The sequence below is a fragment of the Macrobrachium nipponense genome, chromosome 2 (genome assembly GCF_015104395.2).
Source record: "Macrobrachium nipponense isolate FS-2020 chromosome 2, ASM1510439v2, whole genome shotgun sequence".
NCBI lineage: Eukaryota > Metazoa > Arthropoda > Malacostraca > Decapoda > Palaemonidae > Macrobrachium > Macrobrachium nipponense.
Window position 1 is genome coordinate 91,469,028 of NC_087201.1, and position 20,253 is coordinate 91,489,280.

Sequence of the window (20,253 nt, forward strand, 5' to 3'; positions counted from 1 at the left end):
TGCTTGACATACTGGCGCTACCGACATCAAATGCTGGTGCGGAAAGGATATTTTCAAAAGTAAACTTAATCAAAACCAGAATAAGAAGTAAGTTGCTTTCAAAAATGGAGACGGCACTAGTATGAGTGTCAGAATGTGTAAAGAATGCCGGAGGGTGCGTTAACTTTGAGCCATCAGTGAAAATGATAAGGGAAATACAAGGGATCAATAACCAAAGCTTGGACGATACGACAGAGTAAGATGCATTATAAATGTAAATAATATTTAGATATTAAGGTACATATTTATAAATTCAGCGTTTTGACACTTGGAAACAATTATCTTGAAAAATTTGTAAAAATTTTAGATTAATATATATCTATAATGTTGTTGATATATACTAATGTTTAAGAAATTGTATTCTTAAATTATTAGTAATATATTACTTATATTTTGGAATCATTATTGTAATTTATGTAATTACTATCCTAATCATAATTTCTCATATATTATTTCAAGTTATTTTCATACTTTGTAAATCAATATAGTGTAGCCATATTAATTGTATAAATTGAATCTATGATTATGTTATGTGTTCTTAATACCTCAATTATGTTTACTGTGTTTTGTTTTATATCCTGCATTTTGCTGTTTGTAAAATAATTGTCAATAATAAAACTTCTCCCATGTGTGGTGCATCAAAAAATTTCTTTATCTATGCAAAATAATGTTGCTGTGAATTATGGACATATAAATGATTACAATAATCGGAAACTATCTTGAATTATCTAATTATTGCCAACAATGTCCGTAATTTCTGTGACAGGAACAGCAAAAAGGATCGAGGGATGTTGCAGGATGAATACAAAATTTACTATTGTTTTCCATCGAAAGATTTTACCTTTCATTTTATATACCATGCGAATATCATTGTGCGAACCGAACTGCAACACTGCAATGTAGGTGGTTCATGAGTTAGTTGTGATCTTGACTTAAAGGTGGCATGTTGTGTTCCTCTTCCTCCCGACAAATTTCTATTTATTTGCTCATAAATATACCTAGGGGTTGCTGTTGGTTTTAGTTCCTATCTTTTTTTAAAGTACAGTGGAATCTCGACATAAGAAAGTCCCTACTTACGAAAAATCCAAGCTACGAAAGCAAAGACAAAGATTTTTTTTGCTTCTGTACATGAAAATAATTCAGGTTGCGAAAGGGTAAAGTCCGAGATTCATCCGGACCGCCGAGAACAATTTTAAAACTCCCACGCTGTCAACTGAGTAGACTTGCCACCATCCTCCCGCTCTCCCATTGGTTCCTGATGCTAGTCACCGCCGTAAGATCCTGCTCTCCTATTGGTCGGCATCTGTCCCATCATCCCTCTACGTAAAGGTGTCCTTCGACCACTTCGTTGCATCAGCGTTATCGTACGCATGGGGAATTAATTCGTTCACATAGATTTCATTTGCTAGAACGTAAATTCATGTTAGCGATTTCCCTTTTTTTGTAGTAAGTTATTTTATCGTGTTGTGTGTGAACTTAATTAGCTTAATTAGCCATGGGTCCCTAGAATGTGCTGAAGTTCATAGAAAGAAGAGGATGCTTTCTATGGAGACAAAGATGGAGATAATTAAAAAGTATGAAGCTGGTATGCGGTTGAGTATGATCACTAAGGAATAGGGCTGAAATCCGTCGATGATGGGCACCATCCTTAAGCAGAAGGAAGCCATCAAAGCAGCTACACCTTCCAAAGGCGTCACTATTTTGTCCAACAAGAGGAGCCACTTGCATGATGAGATGGAGAGGCTGCTTCTTGTATGGATTAAAGACAAAGAAATCGCTGGCACTACTTTCGGTGATCTGATTGCCCAGGCTGAAGACGATGGAGGAGAAGGGACATCGATGGCAACCCCAGACTTCAAGGCTTCTCATGGGTGGTTTGATAAATTCCGTAAACGGAATGGCATTCATTTGGTGGTGCGGCATGGGGAGGCTGCCAGCTCAGACACGAAAGCGGCCCAAGTCTTTATTAAGACGTTCGACGAGATGACGATCAACGAAGGCTACAGTTCTAAGCAAGTCTTCAACCGTGATGAGCCTGGCCTTTTTTGGAAAAAATGCCTTGTCGGATGTACATCACGGAGGAAGAGAAGCTACCTGGGCATAAGCCTATGAAAGACAGGCTTACGCTCGCACTTTGTTCCAACGCAGGTGGGGGGTTGTAAAGTGAAGCCCCTACTTGTCTATCATTTGGAGACTCCTCGAACCTTCAAGGCCCACAAAGTGCTAAAGGAGAAGCTTGCGGTGATGTGGAGGGCTAATGCGAAAGCCAGGGTAACGAGACTTTTGTTCACCGAGTGGGTAAATCTGTGTTTCGACCCGACAGTGAAGAAATTCTTGGAAGAGAAGTGCCTCCCTCTGAAATGCCTGATGTTGTTGGACAATGCCCCTGCTCACCCTCCTGGCCTCGAGGAAGATATCCTAGCGGAGTATTCTTTCATCAAGGTTCTTTATCTTCAGCCTAACACCACCCCTCTCCTCCAGCCCATGGACCAGCAAGTGATACCGAACTTCAAGAAGCTGTATACGAACATCTTTTCAAGAGATGTTTCAGCATCACTGATACCACAAACCTCACCTTGCGTGAATTTTGGAAGAAGCATTTCGATATCGTGATATCGATCAAGCTTGGCTGGAGGTTTTGAGGCGAACCTTGAGTTCTTCGTGGAGGAAACTCTGGCCTGATGCCGTATCTGCCTGAGACTTCGAGGGATTCGATGTGGGCGAAGCTGATGCAGATTCAGAAACAGTTGACGATCCTGAAACTGTTTTGCAACCAGATCTTGACGAGATCGTTGCACTCGGCAAGTCCATGGGTCTGGTCGTCGACGAAGATGACATCAACGACCTTCTCGAGGAGCACCAAGAGGCGCTCACAACGGATGAAAAGAAGGAGTTGGAGGCCATGCAACATAATGTCGTTCAAGAAGAGTTCTCTAGCAGCGGCGAGGAGGAGGAGGACAACCCTAAGACAACGGCAGAAATTAAGGGTGCTCTAGCTGCTTTTCATAAGGTGCAATCATCTGTAGAACAGCGACACCCCGAAAAGGCTTACACAGGTCGTATGCTTGCACAGTTCGATGACGTTTGCCTGAGTCGTTTCAAGAACATTTTGAAAAGCAGGCAGAAGCAATCTTCCTTAGATAGTTATTTTTTAAAGAGGCATTCAGTAGTAAGCAAACAGGAAGATCCAAGTGATACAAAATAAAAAGAAAGTTGAAAGTGGTGAAGAAATTGAAATTTTGTATAAAAAAAAAAAAAAAAAAGTAAAGTATAAAAAAGTAAAAGAAAAAAAATTTAAAAATCAGGAAAAAAAAAAAAAAAAAAAAAAAAAAAAAAAACACAAAAAAAACCAGAATGTGTTTTGTAAAGTTTAGTGTTAAGGTTTTCTGCCATTTTTAAATATGTTTCGTAAAGTTAAGTGTTCATGTTTTCTGCCATTTGTTCTCCTCCTCCTCTGTTGCCACTTTCGGAGATCGCCTCACTCAAAAGGTAAGGTTCCACATTTTATTACATATGTACGCACATGTACGTACAGTATTTCTTGTACCCTGTACACTAATACACTTTATTTACAGGTATGTGCTACAATAAAGGTTATGTTAGGTATTGAATGGTCCAAATTGTTGTATTTCATTGTTTATTGGTCAATTTAGCTTTATAATAAAATTTACTGTGGTTTTTTTTTAGGGCTTGGAATGAATTAGGCAATTTACATGTAAAACGTAGTTTGAGGTACGAAAAAATCAGGTTACGAGGCCGCTTCGGAACGGATTAATTTCGTATCCTGAGGCACTACTGTATGTTGTGGCAGGATCACAGCAAATCTCAACACAGTTACTTTAGTTGTACCGACTATCGAACTTTTCCTCTGCAAAACTTTCCTCTTCACGTTACTAAATGTAGCAGGACAATTGGCTTACCTAAATACAGAACACACAAAACACAAACACATGTACTCACCTCAGACTCTAGATAATCAGGGCTAGGCACTGTGCCGTCTGCTGGATATAGGCTAGTCGTCGAGACACAATAACCGCTGAATTTCACTACCCAAGACAGACAAGCACCAAATCCACACAAAAACTAAAAAAACAACACCCCAATCACTACGCAAACAAATACCAACAACTTGAAAACAACATGACAAATCATACGACAACTCAAACCCAGCACAACAAACCAGAGCCACCAACACTGTCTCCAACACACAACTCACGAAACCATCAAGATGCAAAATCAAGTATAACAAACCTCTTCAGCTCAACAATCTCCAGACAGACACATGCACAACAACCATACATCATCATTATCAAGCAAGAAAACACCAAATGACACTGGCTACTTCTGACTGACCATCTTTTCTCACTTGCTGACACCTTATGACTGTCCATAACAGACTCTCTCCATTGACTGCTTCAACAGACAACTCAGATGCTTACACCTGCCATCAAACACTCCTTTTATCCATCTCTCTCTCTCTCTCTCTCTCTCTCTCTCTCTCTCTCTCTCTCTCTCTCTCTCTCTCTCTCTCTCTCTCTCTCTCTCTCTCTCTCACTTACTTACACACTTCAGAAAAACACACACGCACTTACATACTATCATACACCACCACCAAACACGAAACACAACATATCAAACATACCAAAACATTTCAACTCTCAACCCAATGACACTCACTTAATCTCTCGCTCAGCCTCTCTTTCTCTCTCATGCAACCCTTGAAGACATTGTCAAATGTAACTACCATCTGCAGTAATTTACCACACATTAAAGGAACTAATTTATGTTTGCCTATTATATAGGGTACTGTCGACCCCAAGTACTCGTAGGGGATGTGTAAACACAAAAATAACCTCTAAAAATGTTTATACACAGTATTTTAATAGTTTTATCACAAAAAGTGAATTTATATTCATAGACAATACAAGAAAAAACATTAATTAGTGAATAATGCTCAGTGAAAAATACCGCGAATAGGAGAATTTTCTGTGAATGTGTACAGTGAACCCCCTTATTTGCTGACTCCGGATTTATGGACTGACGTACTTGTGGATTTCTCTCTGGAAGATATACCCCTTTATTTGAGGAAAATTGCCTATTCACACTATTTTCTATGATAAATATCCACAAATTCCTGGGTTTTTTTTATAAATTTCATCATAAAATGCCATTTTTGTGATTAAACTATTAAAAAACCAGGTATAAAAACTTTCAGTGGGTTTTTCTTTAGTTTTAACAAACAAAATAGGCAGTTTTAAGTATTCTTATGGGGGTGTTTCAACTATTCGCGGGTTCTTGCTATTCGCCGGGGGGGGGGGGGGGCCTGGAACCCATCCACCGTGAATACGGGGCAACACTGCATATATGTTCCATAGAGAAATCTGTGAATTGGTGAGCCCACGAATCTGGAACAGCGAATAGGTAGGGGTCAACTGCACATCCTGATTAGCCATCCACAACAAAATCTGTCTGAGCAACCAACCTTACTAAGGGTAAAATAAAGTGCAATAGTACTAATTACCTTTCAATAAGCCCAGCATGAAGAAGTGTGCGCATAGCATCTCTAGATATAGCTGTTGCTCCTTGTCTAGGCTGAACTAGAAATTGCAAGACACTTTCCCATCTATCCATTGCATACTTTTCCAGGAAATCAAGGTCACGCTGATGAGGATCAGATTCTAAGGTTGCCGACATTGTCCAAGGCTTCCCCCTGCAGGGAAAAAATCATCACCACATGTGAAAGGATACACATATCTATCTTTACTTACTTTATATGTACACCCAAAATTTCTATCAGCACCAATTTGAAAACAAAGCTCTATCTCAATCCACAAACTTAATTACATATGATGATACTTTCAATGGAACTACGTACTGTATCAAGAAAAGAGGGTAAATATGCAGTATGTTCTAGATTAGTATGTTAAATTTTCTGATCACTTCATATAACAGGAGAGAATTGAAAATCCTCAAAACAACTTTGATGTTTTCTAACACACAAGCTTCTCTTCAACAGCAAGGTTACCCAGCATGAAAGTTACTTCAATATTTCTTTTAGCCTTGATAAGCATACATTACATTCACATGGAATGAGCTAGAAGACCAGAAAAGAAAAGGAAGGAAATAAGATTTGAACTGTAGAGTAAATTACACCGATCAGAGCTAAAAAAAATCATTGTACCCCTGACTACTATGCCATTCCTTCTAGACAATATTTCAATATGGAAAGCAATACAAGGGCATAAGAATAATGTTATTTAATTTTTTCAAGTGACAACTGTGTGTAGCAAAGAAAATTTCTGCTTATTTACAAAATGTGTGAAATACAAGCAACTATATGTATATGTATGTTAATGTTAAATGAATGCCAATGGACCAAGGGAACCTGATTTAGTTTGTTATCAAAGACACACTAAACTACCGAACAGTGATTCTTCCTTTATCTTAAGCAGACTGAGTGGGCTTTCTCTCAGATGAATAGTGACTCTAAGTCCAGTCATATTAGGCATTTTTAGTCAAATAAATGAAAAAATTTATAAGCTCAAAATTGGTAAATGACTTCTTTAGAAACTTAGAAATAACATATCAAGTCCCAATTAATCCACCCTGAGCTTCGTCTGCCATCTTGAAAAATGGCCACCAAATTTCAGTTTTTCGCTATTTCCTTGCAAACGGTTGGTCTGATAAAGATTATTATTAAGTATATAATTAAAGAACATTAAATCCTCTAAAAAAAATAATCTATGCATTTTTTCTCTATAAGTGATAGTTTTATAGATAGTATGTATATCAAATTTTTATAAGTGCTGTGTAAAATATTGGTACTCTTTTTCCACACTACCCACGAGATAGAGTGCAAAAGCACAGAATCACTGGGATTTCCATTGCTAATTTCCTGTTGTTTCTCAAAATGTTTTTCTTCTGATTCATGGTCAATTATGTGATGGTTACTCTCAGTATGTTCTCAAGGATGCTCAGTATCACTGCCATTTGTATCAATTGTGGGAATTTCTGATTCATCCATTATTTCTTCTTCATCAGATGGGATAGTAGAGTTTGAGCAGGAAACCACTCGACAACAGGCACAATAGAACATTTAAGGTCCCCTTTCATACAGCTGCACATATGAACACAATTCTTTATGCATGTGCACAATATCAAATGAAGTAATTTATCAGGTGCGGGTGGTAAAGTCATGGAGACAGGAATCAAGCCATTTGTTTCTCTTTTCCATCGCCAAGGCTTGGTGAGTAATGGATTGGTAAGGCTCAGTGAGTAATGGATTATGTCAAAGTTGAATCTGGTTATATACATGAAGAAAATGTTTTGAAGCTGCTGCTGTTGGGGGAAGTCTTTCAAGTCTTACTTGCTGTTTCCAATGTACAGTTGCTCTCCTAGAACACTTCATTCAAATTCAATTCAGATCTTGTTCTTCTTCAATACCTCCATAGGGGCAATGAGTAGCTTTTCTCCTGTATCAGTCACTGATTTCTGTGTTGATGACCTGCTATCAAATACAGCTACATGTTTTCTTAATTCTCCTCTCCTCTGTAAAAGACTGAGTAGTTTAAGCTTTCCTTGTCCGAAGAAAGATGAAATTGTGTCACGGCCATTGCAGCATGAAGGAAAGGGATGTAACCTTTTAGCAAACCGAGGGAAGCTTGTAGATCAGAGAAAATGTGTCTTGCACACACTTTCCAGCGACCAGGTTTCAGGAAAATTATATATCCTTTTTCTGGTGTCAGTGTGGTCGTAAATTAGGTCAACATCTCCAACAACATCAAATCCTCTTGGACTGTTACACCAATGTTTTTGTTTGTAAAAATTTTTTTTTATCAAGTGAGCATAACAAATCCAAGGTTTATTAGCCAGTTGTCATGAAAACTATAAGAAAATGGTATTTCAGTGAAACAAGCAACTGATGATGTAGATTTATTGATTATACAGACAGATAAACATGAGAGTTGAAGTTCTCCTAACACCATTCCTGTTGTTGGAGATGCTGCCCTTCTTATGCTTATGACTGCACTGACACCAGAACACAGAAATATAATTTTCCTGAAACCTGGTCACAGAAAAGCATCTGCAAGACATTACGCTTCCTCTGATCTACAAGCTTCCCTTGGTTCACTAAAAGATTACATCCTTTTCCTTCATGCTCTAAGTGGCTGTGACACAGTTTTGTCATTCTTTGGACACATTCACAAACTGCTCAGTCTTTTACAGAAGAGAAAAGAAAAGAATTAAGAAATCATGTATTCCATAGCAGGTCATCAACACAAAAATTAGAAGAAGAGCTACTTTCCCTCTAAGGTGGTACTGAAGAATTAGATCTAAATTCATTTCGCTTCAAGTGCTTTAGGAAAGCAACTGTTTGCTGTAAACAAGTAAAACTTGAAAGACTTCCCCCAACAGCAGCAGCTTCAAAAAAACATTTTCTTCTTGTACATATTATCACCAGGCTCAAATTTGGCATAGGAATCCATTACCCCTCTGAGTAGTGGGATGAAAAAGAGAAACAAATGGCTTGGTTCCTGTCACCACGACTTTACCACCCGCACCTGATAAGTTACTTCATTTGATATTGTGCACATGCACAAAGAATTGTGTTCATATGTGCAGCTGTGTGAGAAGGGGTCTAAAATGTTCTATTGTATGTGTGTCTTGTTGAGTGGTTTCTTGCTCAAACTCTATTATCCCATCTGATGAAGAAGAAATAATGGATGAATCACAAATTCCCACAATGGATACAAATAGCAGTGACACTGAGCATTCTGGAGAACATATTGAGGGTCACAAGCACATAATTTACCATAAATCAGAAGAAATACATCATGAGAACCAAAAGAAAATTAGCAATGAAAATCCCAGTGATTAACATACAGAGGGATTAAGTGTTTTATCATCTAGTACTTCTACTGTAATGGGGCGTCCAAGGAAATCGCCAAGATAAAATTTTTAGTCTACGAACTAAGCATAGTGACAGAGAAGTAAGAAGGAATATTTGTGGATTAATAAAAATAAAAATAAAAATAAAACAGGCTATGCACTCTATCTCGTTGGTGGTATGGAAAAAGAGTACAGTGCTTCCCTCATATTCGTGGGGGATGCATACCAGGCACCCCCTCGAATAGCTAGAACCTGCAAATAGTAGGCGAAACCCCTATAAAAATGCTTAAAACTGCACATTTTGTTAGGTAAAACTCAAGAAAAACCCACTAAAGAGATTTTGACAAAGTAAAAATCTACTTCTGGGGGAAGACCTGTGTCGCCCGGTGAAAAGTCCTGTAGCTCACTTTTCTAAGTATAAATAGATTCTAGATATACCAGGGAAAAAAGCTAGTATGGTATGCTGAGGTTACTACCCTTGCGCGAGCACCCAGAGGGTGTCGGGTCTAAAGTACAAGGCGAGTGGAAGCCACTACTCACAGGTCTTCTGCCAATTAGAAGATTCCTTTCCAAAATCCCTCCCAACTAGACTTTGTGATGATCGCACGCGTCTTCAGTTGCTCCCTTGGTGCCTTAAATTGCCGAAGCTACATCTTCCGTGGAACTCTCTACTTCTTCAATCCAACTTGAGTATTCCAAATTGTGTTTTTCGTAATTCGTATGGTTACGATGCATTCCAATTTTAGCCTTCGGTCCCTTAAAAAATGTACTGGGGTGCCGCTAGTTTATTCACCATTGAGTGTATTATCAGATGCGTGCTATTTATACTACTTAGAAAAGTCAGCTACAGGACTTTTCACCGGCAGACACAGGTCAAACCCAGAAAAAATGTTTATACGTACCTGGTTTTTTAAATAGTTTTATCACAAAATGTTCACTTTATGATGAAATTGATAAAAAAAAAAAAACTGGAATTTGTGGACATTTTTAATAAAAAAATATTGCAAATAGGTGAATTTTCTGCAAATAATGGGGGGTATAATTATGTTCCAGAGAGAAATCTGTGAATGCGAATCTGGTGTCCACGAATACGGGGGTTCACTGTACCAATATTTTATACTGCACTCACAAAAATTTGATATATTTATAAAAATGACAAATTTTCTAAGACAATTTGTATTTTTCATAGCTACAAACCTTTGGTCTTAACAATAGGATAATTTCTAGCACCTAGCTGGATCCGGTTAAATCACAGATGAAAGCAAGGAATCTTGTGAGATCTGGCAATGAGTGCGTATATCGGGTGAAGAGTGGTCAAGGACCACGCACCCAAGCCACAGCGTCAAGTATTTTCTTAAACCACTTGGACGAGAGCTGTAGTTGACCTTTCTCGGCCTTTACCCAGTTCATTGCCCGTTTTCACTTGTGCTTGAGTGTGTGTGTGTGTGCTGTTATTATGGCTTCTTCTGCTCCTTCTTGGCCTCATCAACGTGTGTGCCCGGGAACTCGAGGTTTTCCGTGTTCTTGTTTTTTGGCTTCATCTGCGACAGATCCACGTCACTTGTAGTAGGTGCCGTTCTAATGTTTGTACAATAACGAATCCCTGCAAGGAATGCTGTGTGTGGCCTAGAGAACAGTGGAAGTTATTTTATAGTAAGAGGGAGCATTGTAGTTTCTACTCTTCCTTCATAGGAGGGTTTTTCTTCTCCTCTTCCCGATGCTTTGTCTCCTGCTGCTGTCACATACCATGCTGGTGTTGTGCCTTTGTCCCCTTCCTTTTCTTCCATCGATTCGTCGTTGGAAGTATCGGAAGGCCCTCAGGCTGATTTATGTAATGTTGCCCCCTCTTCCTCGTGAGTTAATTTGATTCCCGAGAGGGAGGAGGCTTTTTCATCAGTTTCTTTTATTTCAGATTCGGAGGCATCCAAAATGGTGCACTCTGGGGGACACTTGGGCTGTGGGGTCCACCCTCCTTGGAGGGTTTGCTGACATACTTCTTGGATGCTCGCTAACCCCCTCCTCATGCTGTCTAGGCCCTCCCCCCTCCTCCTGGCCTCGTCTTCGTTGGTAGCAGAGGTCAGCCATATTGTATTGCTCTACCAGTGACGATTGCCGCTTCTTTGAGTCAGAGGGAAGCCGTGGCGTCAGCCCTGCTAGTGATGTCATTGGGTCAACCATTTTGTATCCCTCCGCCAGTGGCATCTGCTTCCTGTTCAGATCGAGGGGAAGCCGTGACATCATCACCGCTTATGACGTCACTTCCATCGATGATATCACTCCCAGTTGTTACCGCTGCGCTGTCTTGTTTGTCTGTGTTTCCATTGTTTGCTGCTGTGACGTCATCTCTGCCATCCAGTTCGCTGCACCTCCCTTCCATGTCGTCGGCCCCTTCTCTCGCTGATCTGTCTGAGGCTTTATGCCAGGCAGTTCTCAAGAGACAGGCCTGTTTTAGAGGATAGATTTGCTGCTATGTTGGCTGGGAGGACTGAAAGCAAGCGTGTTGCGTCACCCGTCTCCTGCGAAGAGATTGTGTAAGGAGCCAGTGCTGTCTTCCTCTCCTTGTCCCCCATCTCCGCCTCGTCGGCGTATCAAGCGTTCGGAGGCTAAGGACTTTGCCCTTTCTTCATCTGTGAGTGAGCAGCAGCACGCCCATGTTCCTGCGAGTGTTGGTATTCCTGTGAGTGTTTCTTCCCCTGTGTGATCTGCAGTGGCTGCTTCATCCTCTGCATCGAGTCGTAAGCATGATGCAACCTCCCATGTTTGTGCACATGTTGCAGGTGCTTCCACTTCTCCTTCTTCAGGGCCTATTCATCACTGTAAAGATCTCAAGGCACCTGTCAAGAGGTCGAAGATTGTAAACGCGAAGTTGGTGCAGCAGGGGTGTTTGCCTGGCCCCCCTCCTTGGTACTTCCGGGGGTTCGACTCTGAGGGATTCTCATTCTATCTTGAGTGTTCGAGATTCCTCACCTACGCTTATAGAGAAAAATGCATGGGGTCCTTTTTGTAGAGGACGTAATGTTCTTTAATTATGTACTTCATAGTAATTTTTGTCAGGCTAACTGTTTTCAAGGAAATAGCAAAAAACTGAAATTTGGCAGCCATTTTCCAAGATGACGGACGAAGCTCAGGGTGAATTAATGGGGACTTTTCATATGTTATTTCTGAGTGTCTAGAAAAGTTATTTACCAATTTTCAGCTTATTATAAAATGTTGTCATTTATTTTTCCTAACTTGACTGGAATATCTATGTACCTATATTTAATGACTAGACTAACTTTTGCAGATGGTATATCCATATCAAGGACAAAGGCTTGAAAAATGGAATGGAATATGAAATTCAGGCCAAAGGCGTACAATGATATATGGGAAGATTCACTGCAATAGGGAACTAAAGATAAACTCTGACTGTTCATGACAAACTAAAACTAATGCATCAGGGTTCGTTATTACTCCTCACTCCCTTTTGCTAGAGAGTGGAGTATATGTTACTGAATAGAGGGTATGACTATTCGAACACAAAGCCAAACTATCAGTATGACTACCTTACTCACCTGTATTAGACCAGTCCAGCAAATGATGTGTCTATTCTTCTACCCGCCCAAAGGAAGAAAGAAAGGAACTAGAGAAAGAAAGAGACCATCCACCTCACTCATTCTCTCTTCCACACAATCATCCTGGGTAAGATACAAATGTGCCCAGTTAAGGGCAACGATGAGTTACACAATCTGTTGGGCAGCCACCACAGGACCTAAGGAAAAAGTGTCCATAGATCTGTGGGCAACATCCTTAAGATAGAAAGAGGTGAATGTGGACTGGCGTAACCAAGTACCAGGGCTCAAAACTCTATGAACAGCCAAATTCTTCTTGAAAGCCAGAGAGGGACCAATAACCCTGACGTCATGTGATCTAGCCTGCACAGACGTGGTGGCGGAAACATCAAGAGTCAAATACGCTTGTCTGATAGCTTCATGTAACCAAAAAGAGATTGTATTCTTGGACACTTCTTCTTCGAACGCCCCGTGCTAACAAAAAGCCTATGACAACCTGGCCTAGGATTTTGTGTCCTCTTATGATAGCAATACAAAGCCCTGACAGTACACAACAAGAGCTCTTGAGAATGCCCATAAAGTCATCCAAAGATGGAATGGAAAAGGAGGCGAACCTGTCATCCTGCACCGAGGGATTCTGGGTCTTAGCCATGAATCCAGGACAAATTTGAAGGATACTGACCCCCAAACCCTGGTGTGCTTCACACTGTAGCTCAGGCCATGAAGCTCCCACACTCTCTTCAGAGAAGCCAAGGCCAGAAGGAAAACTGCTTTGAGTGTCAAGTTCCTGTCTGATTAACGACGTAAAGACTCATAAGGAGCTTTAGTGAAACTTCTCAGGTTCAAGGAAACATCCCACATTGGAGGCTTGAGCTCCCTTGGAGAACACGACTCTTCAAACCCTGTGAACAGCAAGGAGAATTCCCAGGATGAGATGTCAATACCTCTAAGATGTAAAAGTAAACTCAGGGCTGCCCAGTAGCCTCTAATGGCAGAAACAGACAACCCTTTCTCATCCCTGAGGAAGACAAAATAGTCTGCTATGCACTGAATAGAGGTTCTGAGTGGAGAAAACCCCTGTTTACGACACCATTTACAGTAGATCACCCATTTACCTTGGTAAACGGCAGATTTCCTGAGATTGCTGGACATATGACCTACTGTCTTCCGAGAAAAGCCTCTCTCTCAGAGGAGATGCTTGATAGCCTCCAACCGTAAAGAGACAGAGATTCTACTGACTGGCAGAATCTTTCTACTTGTGGCTGAAAAAGAAGATGCCACCATGGGGGAATCTTCCTTGGCACCTCCGACAACAATGACAGCAGATCCGGAAACCATTCCACCTGCGGCCACAGAGCTACTTATGTCATCCTGAGACTGCAAACTCATCATCCTGTTCAGGACTTGGCGGATCAAACAAAATGGAAGGATGGTATACACCTCCAGGTTGCCCCAGGGATGTTGGAACGTGTCCTCTACTAAAGCCAGAGGATCCAGAACCACCAAACAGAATACCTATAGTTTCCTGTTGAACCGGGTCGCAAAGAGGTCTCCCTCAAACCTGGAGAGCCTGTCTGCCACAGCCTGATGAAGAGACCATTCTGTCCCTAGGACCTGATCCCGACGACTGAGCCACATTCCTGTTGCCTGGGATATACTTGGGTGAGAGCTCCACCGAATTGCTGACCGCCCACTGGTGAACCTCAACTGTTAAAGCATGATGTTGACACAAAACCAGTCCCCCCTGCTTGTTCACATAAGTGACCACCATGGTGTTGTCCGACATGAGAACAACAGGATGTCCCACTAGTTTCTCTCGAAATTCCTTCAGATCCATAAAGGCTGCCTTTAATTCCAAGACGTTGATATGCTGCTGTCTGTCCTCCAAACTCCAAACGCCTGAAGTAATGAGGCTGCCTAAATGAGTGCCCCAACCTGCAATGGAGGCATCTAGAAACAGAAGGAAGTCCAGCAGAAGAGAACTCAGAGGAACACCCTTTAAGAGATTCTGATCGTCCACCACCAACAAAGATCTTCTCTCACTTCTAGAGACAGAGGTACCTTTATTAAGGGTGAGTCCCCCACCAGAGACCAGAGGTCCCTCAGTCTCCATTGCAGAGACCGAAGATGAAGTCGCCCATGAGGGATCAGCTTCTCCAGAGAAGACAAAATCCCTAGAAGAATCTGCCACTGATGTGCTGATTGATCCGGTTGCGACAGGAAGTCTCGCGCCACTACTCACAACTTCTCCAATCTCTGATTCGACAGGAAAACCCTCGAGACTGCCGTATTGATGACCATGCCTAGACAGAGAATCCTTTGATTGAGTACAAGATTTGACTTCTCTTGGTTCACCAAAATGCCGAGTTCCAGACAAATTCAAAGCAGGCGTTCCCTGTCCTGCAGCAGCTTCTCTCTGGAACCCGCTAAGACCAACCACTTGTCAAGGTACCTCACCAAACGAATCCCTTGAGCATGAGCCAATCTTGCCATCCTAGACAATGATCAGAAGAAAATTAGCCCACAAATTGACATTAAGATGTGCAAGATACAAGAATGCCTTGCCCCCAGACTGCAACAAACTGGCAAGAGAAGAAGCACTCACCAACCCTTCTGAGGATCTGTCAGACGTAATCTTAGCAATGGCCGTCGACCACAAGTCTAACCATGACACCATCTGGAACATGGAGGCTGCCGTAGACTCCAAAGCTGAGGCATCCTGCGGAGACAAGGATGGCACCACCAACCTCACCTGCTCCAAAGTCAACCTGGCTTGAGACGTAAAACGTCCGGGTTAAGATGACAAGGCAACAAGCAGACAGAGTTCTTAGCATAATACTTTCTATGCCTTGTGAGTGGTGGAGGAAGCAACTTGGAAGAACCCCTTGACCGAAGAGACCCATCCCAACCTGACACAGAAGCGTTCACCTTTTGTAAGACGGACTGGACGTCCCCTTGATAAGGGAAACTGAAACGACAATTTAGGATCTTGCGTAGCCCCCAGCAAGGCTTCCAAGCAAGTAGCAGTGAAAGATGACCGAGCCTGAGTCCTACTCTCCAAATTGTTGAACCCATGAATGAGATCAACAACCTCGGTAAAGGAAGACAAAAACTCTTAAGTGTTTCCTTCCTCCTGCTCTGGCAATGGAGACCAATGACAAGAAGATGCAGGCTTATCCAACACACCTTCCTCATCCAAACTAACTGTAGACCCAGCAGCCAAAGAACCTGAAGCGCCAGCAGACCTGTCCAGACTGGGGCTACGCGCCAACTCATGCAATGAACCAACCACAACACTGTGCACAATACTACGAACACTCACAATACATGACTTACGTACATGTCCACGTATGTGTCCATGTGACGGAGAAGCATCTCGAACTCTTGACACAGAACAAGAATTCCTCGGAGTTGAACCCTGAACAGCATTAATGGAAGGGGGAGGTGAACATCCCAGCTGCACTACTTCCACATTCACAAATTTCGATCTTTTCACAGGCGCCTCAAGACCCTTACGACGATTAATAGGCCCTGGAGCAGAAGCAGAAAAATCACCAACATGTGCACGTACATGCGAGGTTGCAACACACTCGTCTTGAAGAGGAGGATGACGCAGCCACAGCATTTTGCACAGAAGATGAAACACTAACACTCTTAGGAACACAGATGTGCTGCTCCTCCCTCGTTGACGAAGAAAAGACAAAGTTCTTAACCCTCCAATGCTTGATACACCGACACGGCGGAGATGGGGGTGATGGAGGAGAGGATGACAGCACTGACTCCTTACACAACCTCTTGGCAGGAGAGGGGGGAGGCAATGCAGTACATTTGTTCACAGCCTTCTCAGCCGACAAGGCAGGAAACCTATCTTCCAAAACAGAGCCAATCTCTTAAGAACTGCCTGACATAAAGCCTCAGACGGATCTGCAAGAGAGGATGCAGACGACATGGAAGGAAGAGGACAAGTCTTGGATGGTAGCGATGACGTCACAGGAGCAAACAATGACGACACAGAGGAGCGAGGCAGTGCAGCAGCCCCAACCGATGATGCCGACATAGCAGGGAGAGATGACACTAAGGAAACTGCGAGTGATGTCACTGATGGAAGTGATGTCACCAATGAAAATGGGAGGGACATCACCAGCGGTGCTGGGAGAGATGTCACGGCCTCCCCCTGACCTTTTTGCTAGTGGTAGGCCTCAGTGGCGGTGTGATACAAAATGGCTGACCTCGGGCACCAATGTAGAAAAGGCCAGGGGGAGGAGGAAGAGCTGGGGAGGCAAGGATTCATGAAATGCGTCAGCAAACCCTCCAAGGAGGGTAAACCCCATAGTCTAAGCGACCCACAGAGCGCAACCATTTTGGATGCCTTCTAACCTGAAATATAAGAAACTGATGAAATAGCCTCCTCCCTCGCAGGAAGCAAATTAACCCCTGAGGAAGAAGGAGCGACATTACACATTAATCAGCCTGAGGGCCTCCTGATACTTTCAACGACAAATTGATGGAAGACAAGGAAGGAGAGACAGGCATAACAACTCTAGCACCATGGGGTGTAACTGCAGAAGAAGACGAAGCATCGGGGCGAGGCGATGAAAACCCTTCCTATGAAGGAAGAGTCAAAACTCTATGATGCTATCTCTTACTATAACATAAATTTTCATAATAAAATTTATTATTTGGATACTTACCTACTGTTAAATTTAGCTATACGTATCTCCCTGCCGATTAGGCAAGTCGGCATTCAACAAAAGAAATTGAATGGCTGCCTGGATGACTGTCTAGTTTACCTATTCTCCACCTGGTGTGTTTCAAATGTTTTAGCTCGTCAGAATTCTCCTTGACAGCCCACTAAGTTGTGGGGAGGCTGGGTGGGTCTACTTTAACAGTACGTAGGTAAGTATCCAAATAATAAATTTTATTGTGAAAATTCATATTATTTGAGATGAATCTTACCTACTGTTAAATTTAGCTGATTCCCACATTAAGAAGAGGATGGTGGGTAGTGCAGCTAGACAAAATTCCGCTCAGCCATTCGAGCTAAAGGTTTCTTATACAAACCCAAAACATTCTCACCTGATCTGGAATCCTTGGTGGATTTTACAACCACCAGAAGTTGGATTCCATTCAGGGAGCAAGGCTCTCATACGTATGCAGCAAAGAGCAGCCTTGCGGAGAAAACCGCTTCAATTCAGCCAGCATGAAACAAGCGGTATGAGGGACCCCTGTGCCTGGGTCCAAAATCCCTATAAAACGACAGTCACTTAAAATAAATACCTTTACAATACAAAGGTATGCTCCTATACAAAATTTGTAACTTCACGCTCCCCAAAATATTAAAACCCAGGATTTAAACATAAGAGCCTAAAAAATTGCTCTTTTTTTCGGTTCGGAAAAGACTACCCACTACTAGTAGCAGATTAAGGGCTTTACGTTTTTCAACACAATTCTGTATACTTAAGGTAGTGATTGGGCAAAAACTGAATTGTACTTCTACTGTGACACATCAACCTTATTCTGGAGCAACAAATTGACTTAACACTAAATGAAATTGCAACTGCTGCTCACATTATGAATGTTTAACTTCAATACAGGTAGAAGATATGGAGCTAGTTCTCATGCACTAGCCTATCCATTATGTCACAAAGGACCTTGTATTCCTTGACAAAGTTTCTAAAAATCACAACACAAAAGGTTAACTTTGCATCTTCCAGGCTTAACCTTCACAAATTCATTCTAGGTTTTCTAAAACCACAAAACAAAAGTTAACTTTGCCTTCAAGTTTAACCATTGGCAAAGGCATTATAAGTTTCTAAAAATCACAACACAAAAGGTTAACTTTGCCTCTTCAGGCTTAACCTTCACAAACACATTCTAGGTTTTCTAAAACCACAAAACAAAGAGTTAACTTTGCCTTCAAGCTTCACCATTGGCAAAGACAGCTAGGTTTTCTAAGACCACAAAACAAAAGGTTGATTTTTGCCTCTTCCAGGCTAACCTTTGACCACAACATATGTTTTTCTTAAAATCACAAAACCAAAGGTTAACTTTGCCTCTTCCAGCATTTACCTTTGACAAAGATGTTCAAGGTTTCTAAAAGGATGATAAAAATGTTCTAGGTTTAACCTTAAATTTAAATGCCCAACAGGATAGAGAAATTTCCTCTTTTTCCCCCCAAGGGGTTACATTGGAATTCTTACAGGGAACTGTAAAGCATAGCCTAACATCACCCTCAGCCAGAAAGCTAAAATAGCATTCTCTTTACACCAGCTTAAAGAAGGGTGCTGACATTAAATTTACTTATTAACCACTGCTAAATAAGGGATTTTGACAAAGGAAAAATCAATTTCTGGGGGAAGACCTGTGTCGCCCGGTGAAAAGTTCCTGTAGCTCACTTTTCTAAGTATAAATAGATCCTAAATATACCAGAGAAAAAGCTAGCATGGTATGCTGAAGTTACTACCCTCGGCTCGATCACCGCAAGGGCGTCGGTATAGTATTAGGGCGAGTGGAAGCCACTACCAACAGGTCTTCTTACCAATTAGAGGATTCCTTTCCAAAATCCCTCCCACGGTGAGAGCCGTCACAAAGGTTACTCCCCTCACCTTCCGCTCGCTCTCGCTACTACTACTACTACCTGACCGCCATCTTCATTTCTGGAATAGTCAGCCAAGCTTGGACTGGCTAAGGGTGGGGAAAGAAGAAGGGATGGGTTCACCGGGCGACACAGGTCTTCCCCAAGAAATAAGATTTTTCCTTTGTCAAAATCCCTTTTCTGGGTTCGACCTGTGTCTGCCGGTGAAAAAGTATCAGAGAATTGCCATCCAAGCTTAATAGATACCAAACAAGTATATAAAAGGGGATAATGAAACCTTAGGTTCACTTAAAGAATAAATTTAAAGCCATAAATAAGGCAGACAACTTATTTACTAATTAAAACTAGGACTCAAACTAGAGCTTAAACTAGTAATAATAAAATAATCTAGCAATTGGTATCTGAAGCAATATACAATAGAGTATGTACAGACATGTCAGGAAAACCAATATGGTCTCAATGCCATGTACAAGTTCCAGTGACGGGATGGCAATCAAACCAGCCCGGCCCGGAAGAGAGAGGGTTGGCAGGGAATACGAGCGAGGCAGGTAGGAAGGAGAGAGTATTTAAGGGAAAGGGGACTGATAAAAAGGATTTTGACGTAGGAAAAATCTATTTCTGGGCGATTGGTTCGTGTCGCCCAGCGAAATAATCCTTTAATCCATTATTTCTAAGGTAAATGATCTAACAAATACCAGAGAATAAACAAAATAAAGAAAAAGGTCAGTATAACTGACTCGCTCACCCTCAAGGAGGGCGTCGGTATGAACACTAGGGCGAGTGAGACCACTACCACGAACCTCTTGCCAATAGAAATCTCCCACAACAAAACCCCACAAGAGGAGAGCCGACCCACAGAACGGGGCAGCAACTACTACTACTCCAACCCACGCTAGGGACTGCCGCGCCTCTGGTGGCCATCCTAAAGTTAGCAATCAATCTTGAGCGAAGGGTTGGGAAGAGGTAGTATTTCGCTGGGCGACACAAACCAATCTCACCCAGAAATAGATTTTTCCTACGTCAAAATCCTTTTTCTGGGCTCAGTTCGTGTCGCTGCGCGAAATTGTACCAGAGAATTAGCACAAGATTGAAAATAAAGAAGGTCTCAATAAAACTTAAAATTTCAATTAAATACTATAATTGCAAGAAAAATATATATACATACACAATTGTTCATAGAGC

General features: G+C 41.7%; 1 protein-coding gene across 3 annotated transcripts in view; it reads right to left on the minus strand.

Moving 5' to 3' along the window:
• The window catches only part of LOC135220779 (general transcription factor IIH subunit 4-like), a 143,557-nt gene that overhangs the window by 77,170 nt on the left and 46,134 nt on the right, over positions 1–20,253 (minus strand). For 2 of the 3 annotated variants that reach the window (XM_064258252.1, XM_064258251.1), the window contains one exon: positions 5,561–5,749. The exons of the other annotated variant lie outside the window; for it this stretch is intronic. In XM_064258252.1, coding sequence (XP_064114322.1) covers positions 5,561–5,749 — 189 coding nt within the window. The remainder of the gene's footprint in view (positions 1–5,560; positions 5,750–20,253) is intronic. 3 annotated transcript variants of the gene reach the window in all.